The sequence below is a fragment of the Plectropomus leopardus genome, chromosome 17 (assembly GCF_026936395.1).
Source record: "Plectropomus leopardus strain MGB_pleo_1.0 chromosome 17, ASM2693639v1, whole genome shotgun sequence".
NCBI classification, from domain to species: Eukaryota; Metazoa; Chordata; class Actinopteri; order Perciformes; family Serranidae; genus Plectropomus; species Plectropomus leopardus.
This window is the reverse complement of record NC_142192.1, coordinates 28754369-28772219: the sequence shown is the minus strand read 5'-3', so window position 1 is coordinate 28772219 and position 17851 is coordinate 28754369. Positions and strand designations below refer to the sequence as shown.

Below are 17851 nucleotides of genomic sequence, written 5' to 3'. Positions count from 1 at the left end.
ACTTTAATATAATTTAAATAAAGTTTCAAAAAGGCAAACAAGACTTTGCTATAAAAATTATAATATTTCAGTAGCATAAATTTAGATATGTAATTATGATAGTTATAAATATATATTTTTTCCATATAATTTTTTTCTCTATAATTTTTTTCTTAGCTTTTTAGAAAATATTTTTATAATCTAATAATTTTTTGAAATTTGTGAAACTATTTTTACCAAGTTGCTCATTGTCATTTTTCCCATTTCTGACAACAGCAAAAGAAGCTTTAATAAAGATTCATACAATAGATAATCATCTTTATATAATCCAACAGATACTAAAAAATAATCACTCTTTAGTCAACTTGAATGACAAAGGCTGAGACTCAGGGACTAGAGCACTTGTGGTGAGGATTATTCCATGTGATTTAAGTTTTTATTGACAAGAAATTTTAAAACAAGACAAAAAACAGTGATAAATATTACCATTACTTGCCTAATGTAAAACCGTAAGCAACATAACTTGCAGGCCAGGTTGAGTCCATGTTTGTTGGTGTGACTGTGATAAATGCCTCAGTGAGGGTCTCATCAGACAGGAAGTGATCTCACTCTCTGTCACTCTGCTCCTGCAGTTCTTCTTCTTCTTCTTCTTCTTCTTCTTCTTCTTCTTCTTCTTCTTCTTCTTCTTCTTCTTCTTCTTCTTCTTTAAAGCTCTCCTCCTCTCCTCACAGTAATGACACGGTGTGGCTTTTGAAGCCTCCATTCTGGCTCTATTTATAAAACCGCTAGTTGCAGTGGCACTGACTCACTGTAAGCAAGCAGCAGGGAAACTGACTTGACACACACACGAGCACAGAGACACACACACTTGTGCACCAGCAAACCACAGAGAATTTTGGGAAGGCTTAACCTCTTCCTAGCAGTGTTGCCGTGGAGACAGGGATTCAGGAAGTGGGGCTTTGCCAGCGGTCTAGCCAGGGGCCACAGCGGGAGGAGGAGGATTTTTGGCAGCCTGAGCCCAGATGGAAATCCCGGCCGTTGTGTCGGACTCACACATTGTACACAGAAACATTCCCACCCTGTGACCAACGCGCAGGTTGCTCCACGGTTCAGTCTGTTCGGGCTGAATGAAGACAGATCTGCTGTTTAGTCACTCAGTAAAAGGCTCACAGTTGTAGGGGTTAAACTGGTTGTTTGTTGAGTTTCTCGGGAGCAGAAGTGACCGTTTATTAGCTGTTAGTGGATGAACTGTGAAGCAAACTGGGTCAGTGGTGGATCTGGGGACTCTTATTTTGAAAGATCCTACATCCATTGTGAGAAACAACTGATAATTAATCAGTAAATTAAAAAAAAAAAGATAGATCATCAAATATTTCTTGCTGGATACTGGACACTCTTGTATTCTTGCTGCACATGGTTTCATATTCATTTTTATTCAAACTTCTCATTTTTAACCTGCTGTAATCCTGAATGACAGCCCGACTTGTGACCTTCATCACAACCTTCAGTCGTCTTTGTGTTTCAGACAAAACCAGAAGATTTTTATTTTTGACTTACAGACCCTTTTCGAAGAAGACATTTTGACATGTAACAGTATAAAAAAACGAAAATAAAATGATTAAATTAATGTAAAAATTTATATTAAATAATAATAAATTATATTAAATAATAATTAAGTCAGCTATTCCAGTTTCAGGCTCCTGCATTGTGCATGCTTGGCTTACTGAGAGTGCTATTACAAGTCCTGTTGCAGAAAAAAACAAAAACAAAAGCCAGATGTTTCAAGAAACAGCTAAATTCTCCAACAGTGCATAAAGTAGATGACATGTGCTCCACCTCCACACACTGTGACGTAAAAATGCTGTCAGCACTGTTAGTTGCTCACCGCCGCTCAGCCACCTCCATGCTGAGAGCCGAGTAATAATAACAGTAATACAGTCGATAGGACTTATTTAGCGCTTTTCTAGGTATTCAAGGATGCTTTACATGAAATTCAAAAGACAAAAAAAAACAAATACAGATGGAAAATGTTGCACAACATTCAGGTGGTATCTATTCAACATATAACGTGAATGTTTAAAATGAAACTTTTGAATTAAAAACTTTTACAGAGTCATATTGATCATTTTGAATAATAATAACAATTCTTACTATTATTTTAAAAGACACAAGTACTGCCTCCGCTACTTATTAAAAATCATATTAAAATATGGTACATTAAAATCATTACTGTCTTCTAAGGACAATTATATCTTAGCTGAATAACAGATAAAAAAGTTGTCAATTTTTGCAGTTTAAGTCTCACAGAAATCTTTATTTTAAAAAATAACCAAATTGTTAAATACACAGTGGAGATTAAAATAAATTATAAAATGTGCACAAAAAAGCCTGCAAGCTTAATTTGAACTTGTGAAACCAGCAGCACACGGCAGACGCTCACTAACCTCTGAGTCCCTGTGGAGCTGGAATAGGAGAACCAGTAACGACCAATTCATTCTCTCAGGACATGTATTGATTTTATGATGCTGTGATGGACAGATCAGAGCATCAGGTCCCCAGAGTCCAAACACACACACACACACATACACACACACACACACACACATACACAAGCACACCCCTTGGTCTACTGTGTTTGCTTACATCGAGTATTTACTATCACTCATTTCTCGTCATCGTAATAAGTCGGCGTTGAATTCAACAGATAGAGAGAAGCAAAAGTAGAGGAAGAGAGGAGAGAGAAAGGACAAAGAGTGTGAGAGAGAATGAAATCTCTCCTGTCTCCGGGCTTATTGACTTTTCTTTAAAAATAGAAACACTAGAAGAGCTTTGAAATCTCATCTCGCTTTCTGTAGTCTTTGCTCCTTGTCTCAGCCAAGTCTGTTGAATTTAGTCAATGTGAGGAAATTTACTCCCTTTTCCATCTCGTCAACTGAGAACAGAGCTTTCTTTCTTCCACCACAGCTGGCGTCGTCCATATCATCAATAAATCAGCTCTCAGCAGGACGCAATGTGTCCAGACCTCAGTGACTCCCATTAAAACTCAGCTAACTTAGTTTTAGGTTCTGTAGTTGATTTTGTGTTTATGAATAAATATGCAAACACACTTTGTGAGCCACATTGCGTAAGTGTAAAATAACTATAAGAATATTTTGTAGTATGGTGAGTGTGACCTTTATGTCAGCAGTCATATTCAGACAAATAAGAGTCACTTAACACCGAAGAGGAATTTGACATATTGGTTAATTTAAACATAATTTAATAATAATCATGTGTTGTTGTTGTGTTTTTTAAGCCTTTTAACACACATACATAGTAATAAGAGTACTGCCAAAATTGTAATTACGAGTGAGAAATTGAGAAATTTCGATGATACCCGAATTGATGAGTTGTGACGGTTGCGTGACGTTTTAGGGCAACAGAAATGGCGGAAAGCATGGAAACAGTGTAAACAATTGACAGTAAAAAAATATATATTTCATCATTTTGTTCCTAGTAGCTGTCATGTACTTTTAGTAGTTGCACATTTAAAGTATATGCATCTATTAGCTGTAGCGAGCAGGCAAACCGTTGACTATAAAGCACGCCAGGCGAGTATACTCATAACATTATTTTTTCACACAAGTTGCCGAATTGACCCCATAAATGCATAAATATTTTCTCCATAGAAATGTTGACTTAATGAAAAGAAAGCATTAGGGGATCACCAAAGTTATGAAGATTCATCCTCTGTGGACCATGAACGTCAAAATTTAATTGCAAACCATTGATAGTTTTTAAGATATTTCAAATAAATGTCAGAGCAGTTCGCCCATAAATTTTGGATCCTGGTTGATTGACTGCGGTGATTGGAAGATAGGGAGGTCAATATATAGGTAAGGAAGTATCAATCATATTTCATATCATCATATTTAAATGTGTTTAAGTTTTTTCTTAAACTGAATTTGGTCCACCCGCCTCTGGTCCTCTGAGCCGTCCTCAGTAATCTGTCTCACCATCTCTGCTGTCATGTGCTCTCTTCCTCTTTCATGTCTTCCTCCGAGCTGCAGCTGTTGGTCACTGAAGGTCTGCAGCCTCCTAAACTCTTTAACAGGCGTCTAGACGTGATGACTAACTTAACCCAGTTGTTTCTCTCCTGCTTTCCCTCCTCCTGATCGCTGCATTATTGCTGCTCTGCTGTTGCGTTGGAACTTTGCATCATTCATGACCCCTGCGTGATCACTCTGTACGCCTCCAATGAATTATACAGTCTCCACTTTGACTAAAGCTCCTTCTTCTCTCTTTCCCTACATTTTCTTCTCCCTCCTTCTGACCTTCTTTCTTTCTTTCCCCTCCCCCCCACTGCTCCACATCTCTCCTCCCTCCATCCCTCCTTACTTCCTCTCTTCTTCATCACTCTCCTCCCTGCAGCCCTAAACTGAGATGGAGTCCTCAGATGATGATACTCTAAGCGAGCGCTCTTGCGTCAGCGAGCCGTCCTTCCGTAGCGAGCGCTCAGGGGGGTCATTGTCCCCGTGCCCATCTGGACCTGTGGGGCCACCTGGAGACACGTTGCCATGGAACTTGTCCAAACATGAGAGGAGGAAGAGGAAGAGCCAGGATTCGGTGCTGGACCCGGCGGAGAGAGCGGTGGTTCGTGTTGCAGGTAAGAAAAAACATCTTACTGTAAGTGTTAAAGATGCTGCCAGCGTGCCTTTGAGCAAAAATCTGTTGCCGTGTCGATCAGCTCAGTGGAAAAAGGTAGAAGACTGCGTTAGCTGTGGGAAACTTCCAGTGGAGGATTTGTGTAAGAGTGTGAAGCTGTGAGAGTGAGCAGTGGAAAATAATGAATGTGCATCAGCAAATTTAAACTCATGCTGACTGAAGGAGGATAAAAACTAACAGCAGCCAAGAAAAGTATAATGCCTGTTAACCCTTCGAAACCTGATAGAAACGGCTTAATTTCTTTCATACACATGGGAGCAATTTCTTTTAGTTATTTTCTGTAAATGGTACTGGGTGCTTTATTTCTATTTGTTTTATTGTAAAAAAAAGGATGGGAGAAAGGAAATGAGCAACTCAACAAAGAATTTGAGCCTGACTGATGTATCGGTCAGCTGATTTTATCAGCCGATATTAGCCCATTAGGTTGAAATACTTGTGAAAGTAGTCTGAATGCAGCACATGAAAAACTGATGTCCATCCAGTTTCAAAGGGTTAAAATTCTTTGAGTTCATTGACTGCAATCTCACAGTAAAGGTGTTAATGGACTTTCACTGATCAGAGAAGATCAAAGGAAGAATTTTAATCCTCTGCATCACTTTTTGTCCAGCAGCGCACAGACAGTATAAAGCATAAAGTCAGGCTGCAGAGGCGTTGTATCTCGACTCAGTGGGATTTACAGATGACTTGATGTGTACACCAAATAGGTTTCGGGAGACTTACAACAGAGGAAAATACAATGCAGTGCTTGTGGTGAGCTAACAGAGAATTAACGTGGCTCAAAAGTGCAAAAACTGACTGATTTGTCTTTTTATCATTAGATGTCTTGGTAAAAACGTTTTATCTTGTGTTGAGCTATAGCTGCAGGATGTGTCCTCTTTATTCTCTTTTGCATGCTGACATTTTCTTGGCTTCTCATATTTAATCCTGGGGCTTCCTTCTGGCTTTGATTAAAAGTCTGCATACTTGGAAAAAGCTAATTTTCCTTAAAAATCCACGATAATTAAATGTCACAGCAATGTGGGGAAAATCTGGTTGCGTTCTGTCATATTTATATTTCAGATAAAACCATCTACAGTATCTCTTCTCAAAGTCTTTATCTTTTAACACTTAAAGGGAAAGTTCACCCAAAAATAAAAAACACGTTTCCTCTTACCTGTAGTACTATTATCCATCCAGATTGTTTTGATGTGCGTTGCCGAGTTTGGGAGATATCAGCCATAGAGGTGTCTGCCTTCTCACCAGTATCATGAAACTAGATGGCACTCAGCTTGTGGTGATTTTGACCAGATATGTAAATTTAAGCAGCAAAATTATTGTAGCATTACCTTTCACAAAGTGGTCACTGCATACATGAGTGCTGTCTGAACCTCGTCTAGACTACAGAGGTTTTGAATTTCTGTGTATGTTTTTAAACTCCTCGCCTTTATGTGTCACTTATTTCGGGACTGGAATGTAGCTCATTTTTTTTCTTGATTTGACTGGTTGGCACAGCTGTAAACAGCACAAAACTTTGACATCTTTTAGCGCTTCTCCATGCAGAAGTCACCTCTTGGCCTCCATGTGCAGTTCTTCATGGTGACGTCGTGTGCAAACACTCAGCAACTCACACCCAAACAAGAGAAGAAAAAAAACATAGTTTGCATTTTTTGGTGAACTGTCCCTTTAAATGAGATCACTGTTATTAAGCTTTTTTTCAGTGGCGCTTGTGTTTCTTTTTCTTGGCGAATTCAGAGCTCACAGTCTGATCACTGAAACATGAGATCCAGTGACATGTTTATGTTTGGTTGTTGTGTTAAAGCTGTCAGAGAGAGAAAAGTTTGACCCTGAGGAAGTTTTATTATCTGAATCCTTCCAGTCAGACATCAAAGCTGAAGGTTAGACGTGTTTTCATCAGCGGACACCTCCCTCACTCCTCCGTGCTGTTCTCCCACCACACTGACGACTGTCCTCTCTCACTCTCTCTCTGTCTCGACTCGCCTCTCTGACTCGCTGTGACTGAAGATGGAGGAGAAATGTAGGTTACTGAGTTCTCTGGAGAAGCCAGGGTTCCCCCGCTCACGTAATGAGACACTGGGAGCAGCCCAAATAGCTTTCCCTCTTTTAGTGGAGGGAAGACTTCAGCTTGATAATTGTGGCAAATGATGTGAAAGTGGGCTTATTATGCTGCACCTCTTATCGTTTGTGGCGTTTTCTCCACTCACATCATCTCATAATGTGCTGATTATTTGCTGTTTGAGGCTTTTATCACAAAATTGCATTTAAGTGGATGGATGTCCTGCTATGTAGCTCCGTGTCTGCATGTAGCTATGCCTCTGTTGAACATTATGTCACATTTATTCAGCTGACGGTGTTATGGAAAGCAACTTACGAGCAAACTCAACCATGGGAGTCCAATGACAAAAAGTGCAAATAAATCGACCTTATTAATTTTTTTCTTTATTATTATTAATAATAATAATATTTATTTTTATTATTATTATTATTTATTTTATATTTATTTATCTATTACTTAATTAATTAATTGATTAATTAGTTATTTTGTAATTTTTCTTTTTTTAATGGGGTAATGTGCAGTCAAACAGTGTTACAGCAAACCAACAGCACTCCTTAAGAGACAGGGCAATAATAGCCTAAACATATATTGTTGTATCTTTGCAGAGATAACAAAAGATATCTGCACCAGCTCAAGCAGATGTAGAAACAATCAGTTATTGAAAAAAAAATTCAATATGCTGCACTTCTTTCTTTCCCTGTCCTCAGTGTTGTACGTATTATTTTTTTCTTGCACTGACATTTTTTTTAGCCTTTTTTATGTGAGAAATAAACTGTTATAAACTGGCAGCACTGACACTGTAAATGCCAGTTGCTCGGGAAGCGATGGGGGTTGGGGGTTTTGGAGTAGAGAGGCGATGACGAGACAGTTAAAGCCTACTTTATAGACGTGGAAACAGCATGTAGGTCAGGACGGGGTGAAGGGGTTTGTATGCGCATGTTATTGCTCTTATAGTGCACATATGTGAGGAAAAGATGAATTTCCTGCATTGGAAACATTCCCAGTTGGAGAATGCTTCCAGACCTACAGTGTTTATGTTTAAGAGTCTCTAAGTTTAGTATCCACAAGAGAAGCCTGCGTGGATTTTTTTCTGTGATATCTGGATTTACAATTAGCTACTTGGTTTAAGACGAGCTTTCTGCCGAGTCTTGTCTTTCTTAAATCTGTCTGTATATGTTTGGACAGAAGATTTCTGTGAACCATGACACCCAGCGCTGCAACAGAGCTGCAGCCACTGCAATTAATTTTTTATTTAATGTAACATTCTTTTGTGGTGGTTTGAGTGTGTTTCATGTTGTTTTTGTGTATAAAGACATCATGTTGATGTAGGAAAGTGATGAATTCACCTCTCCATGTAAGCAAGGTGTTGCATGCATAGAGAAAATTCAAATTAAATCAGCAAACAGCGATTCCAGGGTTAAAGCCAACATCAACAACAGGTCAAAAGCTGCAAAGGATTAAGACCTTTGACAGTTTAAGGCACCTGGATTTAGGATGACTAACAAGTTTTGTGACAATTGGACACACACTCATTCATTTACGACCAAATCTGTGCCAGGCCAAACTCGGGTCACTCATTTGTCAATTTACTTTCAAAAGCAAAGTGAAGTAGTTTAAAGTTGTGAAAAAGCTGCAAACTACAGAGCCCCTAAAGTCCCAAAATGTGATATTTTACATTTTGTGTGCAAGATAACTTTTTCCCGCAATAATTAACATAATTAATTTGAAAAAAATTTCCCCTTTGGGACTGTTAAGGCCTCCGTGGAAAACTAACACCAACATGAGACGGCTCTCTGCTGTTTACATGCAAATGGCTAATTACAACCAGATCTGAGCTGGGATGTGGATTCATTTTCGGCATCCCTTTTATGTCCTGTGGTCATCTTTTTAATTGCGTTGGTCTTTCTAAGCGCACAGTATGAAAAAGGAACATGTTTTAAAACCAGAAACACTTTAAGGAAATTTACAGTTTTGTTTTTATTTGCAGCAGAGAATGACAAGATGTTATGTGTCGTTTTTCTGTCATGGCTGCTGTGAGAGGGTGAATGATCTCACATGACATGCTTTCAATGAATGTTCTTCGAGGCAAACGGCTAAACTTTTCCGCTCCTCTTTTTTTCAGTGTCTGTTGGATGAACATGTGTCATGTAGTGGAAATTCAAAGCTGTGCAGATGCTTGGGCCAAGATTTTGTGTGTGGGAGAGTTTGTGTGTGTGACTTAAAGACATACAGTGAGAGTGAAAGATTGAAAAGAAAAACAAACGTTTAGGAATAATTATGTGCAATTATAATATTAAAAGAGGCAGTTAGACAGGGAGGTGTCCTGTCAAACCTTTGTGCCGAGTCAACGAGTCAGACTTGTTTGTGGCGGCAGCAGGTAGCGGCCGAGCTGACGTTGGCGCTGTCAGGGTTCACACCGCCAATATTCTGCTGTGAACTCTACTTTTTTTCTAAAAGATGCTGATTTGTGCAGCCAATACTATTGAGTCAATGTCTCCTCATGAAGCAGGTCTTTCCCAAAATTACGTAAATGGAAAATGCAAGTGTTGCCCAGTCAAAGCCAAAGAGTAAAAAAGACAAGTTGTGGTTTTGTTTGGGGATTATGAGCCAGATTATTTTTTGGCCCAGAGCAGTGAGTTGGCTTGGCGAGTCATTTCCCCCTGCTTCCAGTCTTCTGAAAGAGTGATGTCTTTGAGATCAGCTGTTATATTAAATTGATTTAAAACTCACCATAAACGGATTTGAGCATACTGTGTTGTCAAGAATTGAGTTGCTTTGTTGTAGTTCTCTTGTAAATTCACTATCTGATAGATCCTCTTTATCCATTTTATCATCAAACCGGCAAAACAAAGCAGAGTTTCTCTGTTACACTGAACCTCCAAATTTGCTCTGTAAGCTGGCAGAGCGATCCGGCTGGTAACATCCAGTGTTTCCCAGGCGTGTCCACTGCTCGCTCAGGCGTGAAGGCTATTGTGATGATATTACACTTTACATAATATGGACTATGTGTTTACATTGACCTCAATTTCCATTCAGGCAGAGGCTGGAATGTAGAAAATGAATAAATTAGGCTGCTTGTACCAATAAACCATGTGCTTTGCAGTGCATAGTCTATGAGTAGGAAAAGATTGTTTATTGATTACATTAAAATGCGTCACAAATAAGAAGTACAGAGACTTTTTATTTGATTTGATTTATTTCAAACATGTAAAAAAGAAAATAGAGAAATGATCATACAAAAAAAGCAGATAAACATAAAAGTAATGTACAGACAATAAAAACCATAAAGCAAAATTAAATCTTCAAGCACATGATGACTTGGTTTACGTATTCGAAAAAGAGTAAGAAGAATAACTTATTTAATCTCACCACTTCTCCAGAAGTCATTGAATTTTAATTGACCAGCTTCCTTATTAATTTAAACCTATACTCTAATAAACTAAACATATATGCATGCACCCACGTACCCAGAATTAAATATCCATACAATTCTTATTTTTTCTCATTTTTATTTATAGGAAAAAGAGGAAGAGCGAAACAGAAACCCCGGGAAATTTGGGTTTCTTTTTATGCCTGGAACATTGATTTTATTGGAGAAATAAACGTGAGAAAAGGGAAAAGACTAAAGTTGAGGCAGAAGTGAAGGAAGGAGAGAGTACAAACACGAGGAGCTTTGTGAACAGATGAGTTTTGAATTCACTGGAGAGGATAAAGAGAGACGCTGCTGTCCTGACTGGACTCTGTTATTCAGTCTCTGTGGACGAGCTCTGCCTGCCTGCTGAGCATGAATGTCAATGAAACCTTCCAACAGCTGCTGGTTTTTCTGTTTAAGTGAATGAGAATTTGAGTTTCGGATTTATTTACTTGAATTACAAATTAAGGAGAGAGTGAGATGTAGAAATGAAATGAAATTATGTTGAAAATTATTAGTGTCAATACTGACGACAAATGTGCATTTTTATGATTTTCAAATTAAAACATGGTTTATGAACATATAAGATGAACGGTAACAATTTTATAAACATGACAATAGCATGACAGAAGAATGACAAAATTGTGAAGGTAAAAATAATGAAATACAAATAAAGCAAAGACAGGCAAAGATTATTGTGGACCTGAAAAAGCAGCATTATGTAACATTAACTTGGTCCATTATCTCTGATTTAAAAAGATCAGTCAGTTTATTAGATTAACAAATATGATGTTAATTTTAGGGATGCACAATAATTATTGATCATTATCATTACTGATAAGGGGATTTATGACACCATACCGATAATTCCGATAATAACATTTTTAGCCGATAAATAGAACCGATAATAATAAGCATAAATTGCTTTGATTTCGCCCGTGTTGCCCATGGTTATGCTCCGCCAGTACTACACACAGTGCATTATGCTGCATGTCAAACTGCTGCGCTGCTATGTCAGTCCACAACATGTCATCACAGTCAGCAGCAGGGTTTCCCTCATCGTTTTCTTTTTTTTAACTCTTTTCCCGCCATTGACGTCAATCTGTGTTTTCACTGTAGTGTAGGGGACACTGTTACGGATGTTTTGCAATAAAACAACATTTCAACCTCCATTAACAAATGAACAAGACAATCTAAGGTCCCAGGGTGACGGGAGGAAAGGACTACTAATGTACCGACTTTATCGCTGTTTAGCAGCTTTTTGGAGCCTTTCAGCAACGTTGTTTTAAAAAAACGCAACAGGAGAAACATTTAGCGACTTATTTAGATCATCAGTGAACAAGGAGGAAATATAGCCAACTGTCCAGGTTGGCCCTTGGCACAGGCAATATATGAGGTCGCCAGGTTCATGTTTTTGCTTGTGCAGTAGGTATAATCGGCTAATGTCCCCTATAACTGTCCAGATGCACTCAGGTGACTTTTGCAGAAGCTCCCAGCAGCTGCTGGAGAAGAGCTTTCTAATCTGCCATCTACACATCTCTCTGAAACATGTCACTTTAGCCAATTATTTTTGGTGTAACTGATGTTGTCGTTGTTGTTGTTGTTGTTGTTGTTGTTGTTGTTGTTGTTGTTAGAGCATTTATGAAAAAACTTGAAAATCGTCATACACATTCTTTGGATGACGAGACAAAGATTTGTGACCAGTATTGGCAGTGGGTTATCTCCATGCAGATCTGTACGCTGAATTGTTAAATGTGAGACAACTGTAAAGTGTTTGAGACTCGTGTGACTGCACATTTTTGTGTGTATATATATTTCAGCTGGCGGAGTTTGAGCCTAAAGGGAGTGACAAAACTGCAAGATTTAGGGAGAAAATCGACATATTACATTAATTTGAAAGGGTGAAAATATATTTTAATGATCTCTTTTAAAGCAAAACAAGAAAAAAACTAACGATGACAAAAACAAAGTATGTGTGAGGCACTAAATCATTTTGTGTGTGTGTGTGCGATTGTGCGTTTGTGTGCATGTGTGCGTCAGACTGCAGGAGTGATAATTCATGCACATGAACATCAGGACCCCAGACGTCTGTGCCTGCATGTAACTTAGCCGTCCACCGTCCCGCCTGCTGCTGCCGTTGCTTCCACATTTCTTTCTCTGCAGGCAGCTTAGAGGAAGCCCCAACTCCCAAAGCCCAGGCTGTTCCCCCTGTTGCCATGGCAACGTGGTCTCCTCTGTTTCCATGGTTATAAAAAGCGAGGAGAAGCAATGGCGGCAGTGGCAGGGGTGAGAAAGAGTCTGACACCGAATATAAAAGGAGGGCAAAACAAATAGTGAAAGAGAGGGAGAGTGTCCGAATTTTAATTTGGCTGGGGAGAAAAGAGGTTTGTGAAAGAAAAGAGAGAGAGAGGAGTGAATGATCGAGTAAAAGGTAATGAAGAGAGGAAAAAGAAATGGAGTTGGAGAAAGAAAGGGGGGAGGTAACGGGGAGATGGAGGAAAGAGGGCAGAGGTCAAAGAGGAGGGGGAGAGAAATGATGACTTTTAACTGAAGCCGAGGGGTGAGGGAGGTCATAAAACAGAAAGAGAAAGATTAAGAGAAAAAGGATGAAGATTGAACGAGAGAATCACTGACAGAGATTTAAAGACTGCGAGAAAGAAAACTGAAAGGAGTTAAAAAGGAGGAGAAGGTTTAAGAAAGGTATTTTATGTGGAGACAGAGTGAGGGATTTATTCTGAAAGGAAAAAAGAGGACGAGACAGAATCACAGACCAAAAAAGAGACAAACTGAAAGAGAGAGGAAGGAAAAGAGAGCTTAAAGGAAAGTTAAAAACAGAGTGATAAGAAGCTGAAGTTGGACAAATGGAGGTGTGTTATTTAAGCTACAAGTCCTCAGTTTTAAGTCAGTTATGTTTAACTTTTTGAAACCTGAGCAATTTGGCTTGAGATTTCTTTCAAAACCTGGGAAGAAGGCAATGAGCAATGAATGGAGAAATTATTCTAAAATTTGCAAGAAATTGGTAAAAATGAGCTGAAATCATTTTAAAAATATATATTGAAATTTTTTTTTTAAATAATTTTAAAAAAAACAAAGAAAAACAAAGACTTGAGGTCTTAAAAATTATAATTCTGTAACAAAATTTTGAAAGTGTAATTCTGATCATTTTAAATGTATCTTTTTTCTTTCTTTTTTCCCCTATACAGTTTTCCTTAGCTTTATAAAAATAATTTCCTAAATCACAGAGGTTGACATATCCTGATGTTTAGTCTGTTGATCAAACTCCAAACACACTGGATCCTACACTTCCCATAATGCATTAGACTTTCCCTGCTCATACATGTCTTTCAATCCCCAAAAGCCAGTTTATAATACACGCTTTGTAATTTAAAAAAAAAAAGTATCCAAGCTCAAGCCCAGCTATCCAAATTATGTCACTGAAGTAATTTTCTCAGACTTGACAAACTCCCTAAAAGCAACAGGTTTGTTTTATTTCCAGTCTACTCTCACCTTACAATAACCACATTAGCTGACTGCGCAAACAGCTGATTACTACACACACAAGGCGGCGCTCTATAGTGGCCATAACAAATACTACAGTGAGTATTGTGATGTAGAATTAAACATGACAATGTCCACTAAATGTGTAGGATGCAACAAATGCAGGACTTTCTCCCAGGAGACCAGTGTTTGTGTCCTAAGGTCAATGATAACTTCTTTTATATCAGCATAGCGTATTATACTAGTATGTGGAGCATACTACACTAGTAATGTATGTGACGGGACCTACATCACGTTGCATTAGTGACAAAAATACTTATTTATTGCAAAACCGTGGTGTTTGTCCTAAACCTAACCAGGTAGTTTCGAAGCAGAAAGAAGTGTTTCAAACTGTGACGTTAGAACAGTAGCAAATTTTTTAACTTTTGTAAGTGGAAATCGACATTTAGATATGAGAGTGTTGGTTTTTACTGGCTGTGTACTCTATATGACTTCTAAAAACATGTAAAATATGTGTAATGTTTCTTTAAGATGTAAAGTTTAAACACATAATATATAAAGTGACTTTTTCTCATGATACAGCAACATTTGTAAAACCCAAATTTAGATTTCAAATTGACAGTTTTCATATCTGACTTGTCCACATGTGTGCTTTGAAATTACTTGGGTTATCGCATAAAACGTATTCTCGGAGAGATGTATATAATGAAAATCACTCATCACAGATGAGATCACATCATTTATAGTTTTCATAACTTGAAGGGTGGACCAATAAAGATTAAGTCAGTGGATCAAATCCAAAATACTGACCTGCCGTTTATCCAAATGAGATACTCGTGTCTCGGGTTATGTACAGTCATGGTGTAATATACACACTGAATTAACTGTATTCTGTAGAGCTTCAGTGAACTCGCTGGAAACACCACAGACTTTGTTTACATGTCTTATTGGATTTGAGGTCACACTGATTATCCACATTCTTGGATAAACCATGAATTCCACACATGCATTCTTTTAGGCTGCTCATATAAGCCTTTTAAATATAATTGAGTTTGTAGATATAGGTCAAAGGTCAGACTTTACTAAGAATCTTATCTGAAATTATGCGGCAACATAACCGACTAATCCAAGTCACACACGTTTTACAATACTGTCATTGAATATCCTGCTCAGTCCAGGTTATTTAGGCCGCTGAGCTGCTTCATTAGTCTGCATATCAAACAAAAATGCAGCCGTGGATAATCAGATCATATTGTTTGATGTTGCGGCTGTTTTGTAGATTAGCAGTGTTCGCAGCAACATGAAGGACAAAAAGAGTCAGAAATGAGATGCAAAATATTTTTGGTTGATATTCGTGGAGTTTTTTTGTTTAAATCTGAGGTCAGTGTGGAGCTCTGCTGCTAAGGCGTTGGTCATCATGCTGATGTGCTGAGGACTGCGTGTCCTTTTGGCTCACAGAGCACATTCATCGTGCAGCTGGACTCTGCATGACAGCAGCACAGACACACAGCAACACACAGACACACACACGTCTACATGCAGACACAAACAGGAGGACACACACTGCAGAAAGAAAACAGTGAGTGACAGACGGAGACGAGAGGAAGCGATGAGTCAGTGTACTGTCAGTCAGTGTTCTTTCTTTTATAACAGCCACACTTTAATACACATACACACACATTTTACTACTTTTATTATTAATATATTATGACTACACATCATGAGATAATTAAATATGAAAAGACAACATCTGAATGGAGGAACATAAACATTAGAAAGTTTTTAGTCAGTCAGAGTGCACTGTAATGCTGTTGTCCACCACTAGGCGGGGATATAAAGGTTTAACTCACGGTTCCCAGTCTTTAATCTAAGAGACCCCTCCTGTATCATTGACACAGTGATGACTGACTAAGTGATATATTTTTAATGGATATTTCATATTCAATTCATAGCAATAACAGTCCAACTAATGAACTGTACAATTAACCCAAATAATTAATACAGTAATGCAGAAAGTTTGTATAAAATGAGTGATTTCTTGTGAATATTGCATCAGAAATAGTTTTCTTGGTGTTTATAGGAACTGTTTATACAATATTTCTCTGTATTATTGCTTAATAGGCTTCTTTTTTGACAAATTCAGGGTTTTCTTCTCTCTGACACCTGGACATTTCATAGATCCTGTTCCTTGACCTGTGCGTAGAGTGTGTGGCACATTTAGAAATTCATCCATCGCAGTATGGTGGGAAAGTTGCTGGGACCTTGAGACCAGGGTCACAAAAATCCTCTATCTTGTTTATATGATGTAGACTCTGTGTGTGTATGTGTGTGTGTGTGTGTGTGTGTGTGTGTGTGTGTGTGTGTGTGAGTGTGTGAGAGAGAGATACAGAAGGTTGCAGATGGACAACAACTGCATCCACTGGCCTGTTTTGCTTTCCTTATGAACATTTTGGACCCCCTACTCATCTTGTGATTGGAAGCTGTGTACAAATATGTGAGTTTGATGAATGTGTGCGTGTGTGTGCTGGGTTTGGATTCCCCGAGGTGTCTGTTTGTGTTTCCACTGAAGTGTGGCTAATGTGATGTGTGAGTCTTGTAATGAGGAGTGATTCAGGGTGAGGAGCCACAAAGAAGACATAAAAAGTAATGAAAGATGGGAAGAGAGAGGGGAGGGAGAGGAAATGAATATCTGTGAGCTGTTCCTTGTAATTTATACTGGTAATAATTCCTGTCAGCACATGAGACCACTTGCTAAATAACTGGAAGCATCGAAGACATAACTTTAGTAATCTTGTTGTTAAAGGTTATCACTGAACTTGTAGCTTGTTCCTCCATCTGTTGCTTTAAGAAATCTTCTGCAGAAAAGTGTTTTCTCAGATTTCTGCAGAGTAGAAATCATTAGAAGCTGCTGCATCCATAACATGATACAGTATGTGCCGTCCACGCCGGTTTAATAGCTGACACTTTCTTTTATCTTTCTGTACATCCTTTCCTGTTTTATCTTGTTAGAAGCGGCTATACAGCATGGATTCTGGATATACTTAATGCCTGATCTGTTACAGCAGCAGTAATAATCCACACACTTGAAATAGCCTCAGTGTTATGTACAAGGACACATACAGTCACAGTAATAGGCTGCTTTAGCACATTAAATTAGAAGAGGAAGAACGACAGTGAAGCTTTAAAACAGAATTATGTTTGGCTGCGGCTTCGGGTCTCTTGGAAACACCTCCACTATCATGATCTCCCTAAATTTTTGAGATAAAAGTAAGATCAGATTTAGAACAAAAAAAAAACAAGCCAAGAAATACTATTCGTACTTACAGTGGGAAATGTAAAATTTTCTTGTAAGCCAGAGTCTTGATGGCAGCTATAATCGAAACGATTTCATTGAATAATCTCAAAATTAGTGCCACTAGTTTTTCCCATCTTGATTATGTCTTTTTACACACATTGGCCACTTTATTAGGTACACCTGCACTATCTGCTGCAATTCCATACAACAGCCCTGCCATGAATTCTACCTTTATGAGGTTTATAATACTCACTTTTTGTTAGGGACAGGATTTTTAAATTTTTATTTTTTGATGCCATTATCGATTCTGCTCACTGGTCTGATTCTTTATCACATTCTGAGAATTTAAGCTCATGTTGCAAAGAAAGATGTTTCAGCATGTTGCCATCTTTCTTTGTAACATGAAGCCGTACTTACGACCTTCTTATTGCAAGTTACCGGCAAGGCAGACTTATGAGTTTGACCTGTTGTTTTGTAATGTGAAACTGTCAGAAAAACATGCCGGCACTGATAAAAGGAAATGATAAGCACGGAGGTATTCAATTCCAATTTTGAACCAGTTCTCAACTGGTACTGCTTCAGGACTCTCATCCCTTGTTTTTGTTGTCATTGTCAAAAAAATGGAAATTAAGCTTATTATTAAAGACATAGTTAAAAGTGGTGTTGTGGTGGACAATAATATATTGAGAAATGTTTCAAATTTCCCTATTAATGTACACAAAGAGGCCAGAATAGAACAAAGAGGGAACAAAACAACTTTTAAAATTATGCCGTTCACTAAAACACCACCACTAAGACCTTAACGTTAAAACATATAATTGGATTAATGAGCATTATACACATCATTAAAGTAGCTTTTATGGCAGAATAGTTGTATTGGCTTGCATATACCAGGAATTTAGCAGCTCAA

General features: G+C 38.2%; 1 protein-coding gene across 5 annotated transcripts in view; it reads left to right on the top strand.

Annotated features, from left to right (window-relative positions):
• Positions 1-17851, top strand: part of macf1a (microtubule actin crosslinking factor 1a) — a 281961-nt gene that overhangs the window by 5745 nt on the left and 258365 nt on the right. For all 5 annotated transcript variants that reach the window (XM_088090424.1, XM_088090432.1, XM_088090426.1 and 2 more), the window contains exon 2: positions 4390-4624. In XM_088090424.1, the coding sequence (XP_087946550.1) occupies positions 4402-4624 (223 nt within the window). In that variant the 5' untranslated portion in view covers positions 4390-4401. The remainder of the gene's footprint in view (positions 1-4389; positions 4625-17851) is intronic.